This window comes from Nilaparvata lugens, chromosome 9 (genome assembly GCF_014356525.2).
Source record: "Nilaparvata lugens isolate BPH chromosome 9, ASM1435652v1, whole genome shotgun sequence".
NCBI classification, from domain to species: domain Eukaryota; kingdom Metazoa; phylum Arthropoda; class Insecta; order Hemiptera; family Delphacidae; genus Nilaparvata; species Nilaparvata lugens.
The window spans coordinates 27096644-27107274 of NC_052512.1; the positions used below are offsets into that span (position 1 = coordinate 27096644).

Sequence of the window (10631 nt, forward strand, 5' to 3'; positions counted from 1 at the left end):
TTTACACTCAGTGACTGTGAAGAATGCTGAAAATATCCTGGACGCAAAAAGTTACTAATCAAGAGGTTCTCAGGAAAATGAATAAAGAACCGGAGCTCCTGAATACCATTAAAAGTAGAAAACTCCAATACCTCGGCCACATTATGAGGAATAGCTCAAGATACACACTTCTGCAAGAGATCCTTCAAGGAAAAATCAACGGAAAAAGGGGACCTGGCAGAAGGAGAATTTCATGGCTGGCAAATGTGAGGCTATGGTTTCACCAGTCATCTGCAGAGCTGTTCCGTAGTGCCGTCAACAAGATCAGGATAGCCATTATGATCGCCAACATCCGAAACGGAGCAGGCACGTGAAGAAGAAGAAGAAGACTGTGAAACATTCTTTAAAATTGTGGGATAGCTTACTTTAAGTCTTTTTGTACTTTCCATCTAAAATGAATTTTTCCAGTGTCACATTTGTCGTTTGTTTAAATAGTTTGTTAGTCCGTAACATATTATGAAGGTATATCTTTTTCATTGTTATCCGATAAAATCCTGGTTAATTTGTTAGGGCGGGAGGTCCTAAACCTCTGAGTATCATTTAAAATATTCATTTTGGGTAGAAAGAAAAATAAAAATCTCAGTAACCTTTTTGAATTATTTAATCACAACATGTTTCAACATTGATGCCATTTTCAAGTGAAAATGAATTTCAGATTTTCTATTTTTCTTTCTCTTTTTATTACAAGTAGCCCTATACAGAGAAGAGATAAACAAGATGGCATATCATCTTGGGTAGTACCCCTCACTTGGGCTTATGCCTAGGGGTGCGCATTTCATTTTGCACTTTTCTATTATTTTTTTTAGTTTTTAAATCCTTGATTCGGAAAGAGGTGAGAATCTAATTCAAGTCCTCGACTTATAAGCCCTTCAATCAGAAAGCGAAATCATAAACTCCAGAGTCTAACGTGATATCTAAACTCCAGGGTTTATTTGAGTCCTCGACCAAGTTAACGAATGATTTGAAAACCCAATTTTCTGACTCCAGAGTTTGAAGCCAGTTAAAGTCTAGACTTAGCTGAATCCCGAGTTCGGAAACCGGCCCTATACTTTCAGTGATATAACAAGAGAATTCCATTGATCTCTTTCACTAGGGTTACATGAATGCTTCAATGTATATTCCCCGCAAAAATATCCTAATGTTCAAAATAACTCTTATTCATATCTCTCACAAAACCTTAGAATAACCATTCGTCTGCGATCCACAACTGGATCCACAGATTTCGTATTGAAGTCATATGAATGTGCGCCTTGAAACTTTATTTTCCTATTTCGACAGGGTTATTGCGCAAAGCACCCACAATTCAAGTGTTACTATATGGTGGAAGCAGTAGTAGGTGAAGGTCAGCCTGCAAATTCTTTCAACAAGCATTTCAACAACCCATATGATATAATAGTATTTTACAAGGATGGTGTGCAGGTAAATATATTGGGATATTTGCTGTCCTTCATCTATATAAATAGAAATGAATGAGTGTTTGCTCCTTATGTATAGATTTAAAGATCCTAATTGTTTGATTGGAATTAAACTTTGGTAATATTATGTTGTGTGAAAATCAATGAAGGTTTTAACCAGAGAGATGAGTGTATCAACTTTGAGGGAGATCTTGAAAGGTTTCGAATTTTGTTCCAATTCCTTAGGGTATACATCTGGTGCTTGGAATTTTTGAACTTGTGTATCATAGGACTATTTATCAATATTCAACAGCAAACTGCTGTCAATAGTATATTCAATTGACCATCTTGTGAATAAACGTCTTCATGTGACACAAGTTTAATAATATTTTAAGAGGTTTGAACCATCAGATAGTGGATTTAAGTATAATTTTGAAATTGGCATCCGCAATGCCACTTTTAGGTAATGGAATGAAAATTTCCTCAATGCATATTAAGCTCTTTGAATGATATTTATTTATTTCATCAAAATTGCCTGAAATCCATCAAATGTTTTTCTGTGTAATTTATTATTGATAAAAACCTTAATCCTAAAATCCTAAAGTCCTCGTTGTCCTTGGTTATAATATCTAATACTAATAATTAGCGCGTTGTGCTTGGTTGCACCTCTGCTCACTATAGCAGCCCAGTCACTGTTACCAACTTCATTTTGATTTTGCTGCACTGATGCTCCATATAACCTACTAAGTATTTTGCGTTGCCATGTTGCAAATCTGGAGTGCAGAAAAGATTTTTCCCGCACTAGAGCGGAAAAGTGATTCTTTGCGTTCTGTAATCAGTGCAGCAATGGCCACTTTTCAACGTAACTGTAGGAAAAAGTATATATTTGTCATCATTGAAAAACAAAATGGGACAGAATTTTATAGACTTTACAATATTGAGCTCAGTAGCTCACGTTATATATAATATAAACCAGATCTATTCATCCAATTCTATACTAGATTTCATTCTGAACAATTCTGTGGAAAAAATTCCGGTATCATCAACATTTCCATATTTATTTTTGTATTGTAGAAATCTACAATTTTTTTCCACCATCTTGGTTTTTCATGATGACAACTATTTTTAAGATCGCCATTATGGATATTCTCTTTCTACACATGATAACAATTTCCAAATCTGTACCTTCAAGGATTATTGAGATAGACGGTTTTCTAATTGTCAGGTTTAGCATTGGCCGAATATTGAGGGAAAACGTGATTTCGGCTACAAACCATACTTTTCTATCTTTTTCCAATGACGCTCCAGAAGTGAAAAATGGACTTACAGCCCTCAACAATATGTCATTTTAAAGCTTCGGGAATATTCTACAACACAGTTCCAGTAATAGTAGTTCATATTTACTGTGAATAGATTTACAGAGTGGAAAGTGAAATTTCGTCCCCGAAGATTGTATGTTCCAAGTATTTAAACTAAATTATTCATGGAAAGAGTGATTAAAATGAGATTAATATCTAGAACATTATATTTTGGCTAGCTATGAACACTTTGGTGGTAGAATCGATCCAATATCTCTTACTATAACTGAATAGAAATCGATATAAAAGAATTTATCAGTTATGACCGCCATCTTGAATTTATCAATTATGAAAAAATATATTCGTTGATTTCTCACAAATATTCTTATTTGTCTGGTTATAACGAAGAGATTGAGACCATTCTCAAGCCTTCATCATGAAGTAGTCGTGAAAAAATTGATTTTATAGTTCAGTTTTAATGATAGTCTAGTTAATTGGCTCAGCGGCTAGAGTGACATCATAAAAAATCATAACTCCAGAACAAATGGTGATAAAAGCTTGAAACGAGCAGGATTAGATCATAAATTCTATTTCAAAGAAGTTTAGTTTGGTACTTAATATCCAAAAATTGTCATTGAAAGTAGTTATTCAGAAAACATTCTCGTGAAAAATTAAATGTTTTTGATAACGTTCAATTTGGAGATTAAAATCATGTTTTAGGTGGAAATGTGTAATAACAAACTTGGTAGAATAGTTTATTGTGATTCGATTCGCGTTTTCTAGAGGTGGATTCTCTCTATCATGGATGGTAACCATTCTATTACCGTTTCAATTAATGCTGGATCCGCCATTTTGAATCGGCCATTACGTGGCAAGTGGTTCGAATATCCTGAGGTAGGCCTACCCTAGAATCGGGGTATTTGGGTCTGTTCCCATCTTCATGAAGTACTCACGAAATCCCTCAAGTAACCGTACTGGAAGCTATAGCCTATTTCAAGTTTTGTTGCAATCCGTCCAGTAGTTTTCCAGAAATCGTGATCAGTGAGTGAGTGAGTGAGTGAGATAAGAATTTTAAGTATAGATAACATATGATTTTCTCTCATTGGTGTTTTTTCTCTTGGAGTGGAGCAAAATTCTGTTTTATTGTAGCCCACTCTCAAACATATTCATGAATCATATTCTGCCTCATTTGTTCAATTAGTACTTATTTTTACTCATATTCTTAATATTTCCTATTAGTTTATTTATTATTTTACATCATTTTCAATTTTTCATTAACTTTTTCTCTTGATAATTATGAAGAACTTTGTGATATTGAATCGGGAACAGTTTTGGGCAATAATGCCTGATGTTCCCATACCTGTATGCATGTTTGTAAATAAATAAACAGTCTATATTACATCAGATATAGGTATCAGCTATCCTCCATGGAATACAGTGTCAAAGCAGAGAATCGGCATCGCTGTTCTCCTATATTTCTCCTCTGCAGCTATAATGTAGTAATGTAGACCTCACTATAGTTTGTTATTCCAACCAATAATTCATGCTTTCTATAATATTGATATTTTTTTTACAGAAAAGCGTGATCTTTCCTGACAATCTTCCCAATTTACCTGCTGAGATGGAAAAAGGATTCGAAAAGGCGTCGTAATGTTACATTCAAAAAACTAATCACCTACAACTCTTATTCTCAATCCAATATATGTGTTTACTTTTTGCTTCTGATATTGATTTATTCGTAATAAAGAAATTGTATTCCTAATTTCTAATTTTATTATAATCAAAGATTATACTACGAATTCCCTGTCATTATGCTGTAACCTATTATAACTATTTTTACTTTCCTTGCCCCATTACCATAGGAGAAGAAGAAGAAGAAGAAGAAGAAAAGAAAAAGAAGAAGAAAAAGAAAAAGAAAAAGAAAAAGAAAAAGAAAAAGGAAAAGGAAAAGGAAAAAGGAAAAGGAAAAGGAAAGGAAAAGGAAAAGGAAAAGGAAAAGGAAAAGGAAAAGGAAAAGGAAAAGGAAAAGGAAAAGGAAAAGGAAAAGGAAAAGGAAAAGGAAAAGGAAAAGGAAAAGGAAAAGGGAAAGGGAAAGGGAAAGGGAAGGGAAAGGGAAAGGGAAAGGAAAAGGAAAAGGAAAAAGAAAAAGAAAAAGAAAAAGAAGAAGAAGAAGGAGGAGAAGAAAAAGAAGGAGGAGAAGGATTCTAATTAAGAATCTATATACAAAATTTCAAATTAATCAGTCCAGTAGTTAAGATGTGATAATGTGTCAAACATAATTTTCCAATCCCGTATGTATATAAGCCAGTTCTTTCCTTTATTATAGTATAGATTATTATGTTGCTTTGTCCTGAGATCTTTATAAATGTACTGTAACATCTAAAGGTGCGTCCACACATGTCGAACCGAACCTCGAACCGCGCAGCAAACTGTGCATTCCTCCGTACATCTTGCCTTTCAGTGAACATGAGCATATTGTTTCATAATGATAAAAATCAGCTGTTAATCATTCGCTATACCGTACTCCGAACCGTTCGCCGTGCCGCTTGCCTCTGTTCTAACTGTTCGCCTCACCACACTCCGAACGCTGAACTTTTCAGCCAATCAGAGCCCTCGATTACAATTCGCCGTGCAGCTCGCTCTACAATATTTTGGCTATCCATCACAAGTGGAAAACACGCGAACATGAATACAGAAGTATGGGCCATTTTTTATTTCGATTAAATTCATGTTTTGAACAGTTCATTGTTATGAATGATTAATTGATAGGAGCTTATAAATATTTTCTAATTCAAATGAAATGATTTCTGAAAAGAATAATGAATGGATGAATACCAATATTAAAATATTGTTGACCAAGAACTAATTCTGTAGGTACTGATTGTATAATCATTTGTATAAATATAATCATTTGTCTTCTTTATTGATAATCAATTTCATCAACTAATCATAAACTGTCTGAAAAAAGTTCTTCAATTTCCATGAATTTAATTAATAGAATTATATAAATCTAAAGTGTAGGTCATATCTAAATTCACAAAGAATTCGATTCTTGTTGGCAAGAAACATGTTATTCAACGCAGAAATCATTGTTATTTTACTAAAAGATAGGATAAGTTGAATAGTTTCCCTTTCAGGGGGGGTTTTGACAACCCACAAAACTCATTTTTCATTTGAGGAAATATCGAAAAGGGGCATAGGATCTTATATTTTGTTCAGCTTGCCAAAATACCCCTCATTTCAATATTAAAATTTTCGACTGACTGTACAGTGAGTCAATCATTCTATCATGGCTCGAATAATGTTGAAATTAAATAAAAATGGTAGAGAATAATTAATTCATGTGAATATCAACACCTTTATTTAAAGACATATTAACTGCATGCGTTTTCATATTGCCGATACAGCATTGATAAAACTATAGACGTTTATTTAGCTGTCTCAAAAAATTGTTCTAGCTGAAAAATTAATAATCCATGCCACGTGTCAGGAGGCCTATACATTGCATCAGGAGAACGAAGTTCAAAACTATGGTTTTCCTAAACATATGTTTTTGAGATAATTTCTTTGATGTAGCTTTCACATTCACCATATCGCTGCCCCAGTTCAACAGTGCTACAACTCAAAAATTATCATTTTTGAGATTTCTACATCATTTTACTCAGCTTCCCTTCCTCTTTCCAGAGCTACAATCAACTAAGTCTAAGAATATTGTACTTCTACATGGGAGAATCAACATTTCATATGCAATGCACAATTCATAGTAATAATTTGAAACATAAAATTGTCATTTTCTCAAAACTTGGATTTTTGAGCTGTAGTACCGGTAGTGTTGAACTAGGCCAGCGATATTATTATACAGTTTGTGAAAAAAAATTATTGATTACCAAAAAAATTCTATCATTATATTAATAGGCTAATAATAATCAATTATCAAAACAATACTATTATTATATTAAAATTAATAATAATATTATAATAACATATTTTTATTGTTACCGCCAACCAGTTGCGGTAAGTAACCGCTACGAGCGCTGCCTCTAGTTCCTACAGAGCTATTTTTGAACTGTCGTTCACCAAGGAACCGTTTTTTGAAGGAGTCGTTCTCGAGTCATCGTTCAGTTCACTCAGGACAGGACACTGTAAAAAGTCAATTTTTGGCGTTGCCAAGGATATTGCAACGAAAGGGGCAAACAAATTAGCTTATAGAAAAAGGGCTAATATTTTGTATAATTCATTCGCAAATGAAATATTAGCTGGTGGAGTACACAGAGTAGATTGTAGCTGCGACTGCTCGAATTTGATGAGAAAAATTTGCACAGTTCCATCAGTAATTGAGGAGGTGATGTGCTCCTCAGAGTATTGTGCGAACCAATTCACTGAGAGAAGACTGTCAGTTTTATCAGTGGTATTCGACAGAGCTGCGGATGAGTGCTTCAGGAGGCTGAGTGGATATTTGGAGGATGGAGATATCGAGGATCAGCATCTATGTTTGATGGAATTGGAGCTCCCCTCAGATAAGAACAACGTGTCACCAAACGCCTTCATATATGATGCAGATATATCCAAAAAGGTTAGTAATAAATGAAGATATTTATCTCGAATATATTAATAAAAGAATCTTACATATACATAGGGCTAAAGACTTGTTTAGAAAATTAACTTGAGATAACTGAAATTTGTAGAAGTGTCCACTTACCGTATTAGGATTATCCTATACATTCATAAAACAAGTAATATATTTAAATCTTTGTAAAATGAAAAAAAATCTTTCAATTGGTGAACAACACTTAAGTATTTAAAATGTATGAATGGTACTAAGAATGTATAAATGCAGCCACCAATCGGTAGAATTCATTTAAGTAGGAAAAAAATAAAAATTGAAGTACCCTTTTTTTAGAATTGTTCACTCAATTCAAAGAATTCGATTGTCTGCTTCTTCAATAACTTTAAAGAAATGGTACTCTGATTTTAATATTTCATTTCTATTCAAGAGTAGCCCTAACGTTCATTTGGGTATTTTGTGTGAGAGTACGAGAGGGCGTGACATAAATATGAGTGAGTGCATGCATGTTTTAGTAAACTATATAATTTATTATTTATTTTAGTGATCTCATACTGATTTTCCTACAGGCCTAATGAAACACATCTATTGCTTAATTTTTTGAATGTTTTTTGACAAAATAATATCCATATACAGGTATTTGTATTACATTGAATTCTGGAAAAGTGATAGTATGGACTTATTAGTTTATACTGTGTTACTCAGAACTTTGAAAGCAAACAATAATAATCATCATACAAGTACTTTAATGCTATCTGAAATTTAGATTATTCTTGAATTAGTGGCTAAAGTTGGCATTGAATTGCTAAACTGAAATGAGGCTGAGAAATTGTTTAATTTTGGAACACTAAATTTTTCACTTTTCAATTTCATGGTATTTTTTAGAATTAATATTTCAATTGTTCGATTTATTTGGATTGGAATTTAATTCATAATTTTATAACTATATCAGCTACCACATTCTATACATCAACTGCCTACAATTTATCCATTTGAAGTTACATTAATTGTTGACAGATAATGTACTTTCAAAATTCGTTTTACAGCTTTCTATTATTTAAGATGAGAGCTTATTGTGTTTCCTATATTTTTTAAATACTGATGGAAAGGAATATCAAATTAAATCCAGAGAAATTTGGTACTAGTTGATGTAGAAATTGTATTAAGTTAACAATGCATGGATGAATTTTATTATGATAATATGAGTAGAATGTGGATAATACCGTATAGATGATTATTTAAATTTTCAAGGGACCACTATGTTCTGGATTGACTAGTCGACGAGCACGAAGTGGACCTCATCTATTCATAGAGGTCATTGGAAGTGAGGAGAGCCTTCCGGGTGACGGAGGTGACGTTGGAGTGATGGGGGTGGTAAAATGCTGTCTAAAAGATGTGCGAACTGAGTTGGTCTACAAGGGAAACAACTACACCCTGCGAGGGATTGTCACTTTCACACCGCCGGCACGCACCACCGATTTTGGACACTTCCAGGGATATGCAAGAAGATGTGACTCAACATGGGAGGTACTTGAGAAACAAAATTTCAATAGCAGTTCCTAAATCAGAGATAAATATTCACCTCGTTTTATATACCATTTGAAATTAATGAAACTTCTTCAAACAATTGTCAAATATTATGATGTCACTATTATAAATGACAAACTTCATAAATAAACTAGCTCAGACAAATACAATATTATTTTTGTATACTAATGAAAAAATAAATTAGCATCCTAAAAATACTTATAAATCAAGAACTGCCATTGGAGATAATTATTGTGCATAATACTGTTGTAGGTAGAAGGACTTAGGATGAACATAGCGAGATATCAATAATTTATTATTGCAGTATATTTTCGATATACATGAATAAGATGTACCTGCAAAATATAATAATGTGGGGCTTTGCTATTTTTCAGAAATTTAGGAATAATATTATAAGATCTGTATAATTTGTACAAAAGAAAATTTTTTAATTATTGCTTTAAAATTTGTACATAACTTTGTAACATTGTAGGTATATAGTATAGACTTAGCTTAATAAGATTATAAATGATAGGTATTCATCAATGAGATATCCCCCATATGATATTTATTATTATAAACCTAGTGGAATAATAATGTATTATTGCAGTATTTTTTTGACATTCATGAATACCTGAGTACCTGCACAATTTCATAATAATTAGGACTTTGCTATTTTTCAGAAATTTAGGAATAATATTATAAAATCTGTACAATTTATACAAAAAACATTTTTAATTATTGCTTAAAAATGTGTACATAACTTTGTATCATTGTAGGTATATAGTGTAGAGTCATCCTAATAAGATAATAAATTATAGGTATTCATTAATGAGATATCCCCCATATGATATTTATTATTATAAACCTAGTAGAATAATAATGTATTATTGCAGAACTTTTTTGACATTCATGAATAAGATGTACCTGCACAATATCATAATAAGTAGAACTTTGCTTTTTTCAGAAATTTAGGGATAATATAAAATCTGTACAATTTGTACAAGAGAAAATTTTTTAATTATTGCTTTAAAATTTGTACATAACTTTGAGGTTAAGTAGAATCAGGTAGAAACAACGAGCTAAAATATAGTAAACTATAGAGTGGCTGAGTGGCCGCTATTCCTGTTACGAATTGAACATGGCAGCCATGACAGAGAGAGGCAAAAGCGGCGGAAAATTTGAATGGCCCTATTGATATAATGCAAACTTGCATAGAAGACAAGGTGCAAATCAGTTATATTGAATAAATACTACATTGAATATTTCCATTGAACATTTTAAATATATGTATTACAGTTGTTATGCATCCATAACATTGATTGTTTGAATTGCTTTACTTGAAGCCTTGGTGAAATTAATGTAGGTAGCCCAAGTTACAGTGTTAATACTGCTTAGCCGTACAAGTGCTCTACTAAGTTGAAATGCCATACCGTAACTGCAAAATTATGATTTTAGAAATTGAATTATTTTTTATGCTATTTTGAGTAGGGAATTCGAAAAAACTAGTTTATGAAGACGTTTCTTTGATACCAGCTTACGGTACTTATCTACATTATCTCTAAGTTCAAAACAAGAAGGCAAAGTATGATAGTCAAAAAATAACAAACTAAGGCGGAAGGCCGGTATTAGACGGTTATATTTATGTCTGTTACGTACATACTGGTTCTTTAAATTTAAATATTTCAAACCACAAGTTTCAAATGCTCTGAAGTGGACTGTATAAAACGAATCAAATCTTTGTGCTGAATAATATATCCATTCAGAAAAAAACCACATACATAGAACACATAGAAAATCAGAAAAGGT

General features: G+C 32.6%; 2 protein-coding genes across 4 annotated transcripts in view; both read left to right on the plus strand.

The window, feature by feature from the left end:
* LOC111053547 overlaps nucleotides 1-4493 on the plus strand; it is a 28914-nt gene extending 24421 nt beyond the window's left edge. For all 3 annotated transcript variants that reach the window (XM_039435718.1, XM_022340453.2, XM_022340454.2), the window contains 2 exons: nucleotides 1318-1458; nucleotides 4308-4493. In XM_039435718.1, the coding sequence (XP_039291652.1) occupies nucleotides 1318-1458; nucleotides 4308-4382 (216 nt within the window). In that variant the 3' untranslated portion in view covers nucleotides 4383-4493. The remainder of the gene's footprint in view (nucleotides 1-1317; nucleotides 1459-4307) is intronic.
* A 1777-nt stretch (nucleotides 4494-6270) lies between these two features.
* Nucleotides 6271-9867, plus strand: LOC120353091. The gene is made up of 2 exons (XM_039435719.1): nucleotides 6271-7304; nucleotides 8547-9867. The coding sequence occupies exons 1-2, from the start codon at nucleotides 7035-7037 to the stop codon at nucleotides 8856-8858; spliced, it is 582 nt and encodes a 193-aa protein (XP_039291653.1). The 5' UTR covers nucleotides 6271-7034; the 3' UTR covers nucleotides 8859-9867.
* The last annotated feature ends 764 nt before the right edge of the window (nucleotides 9868-10631 follow it).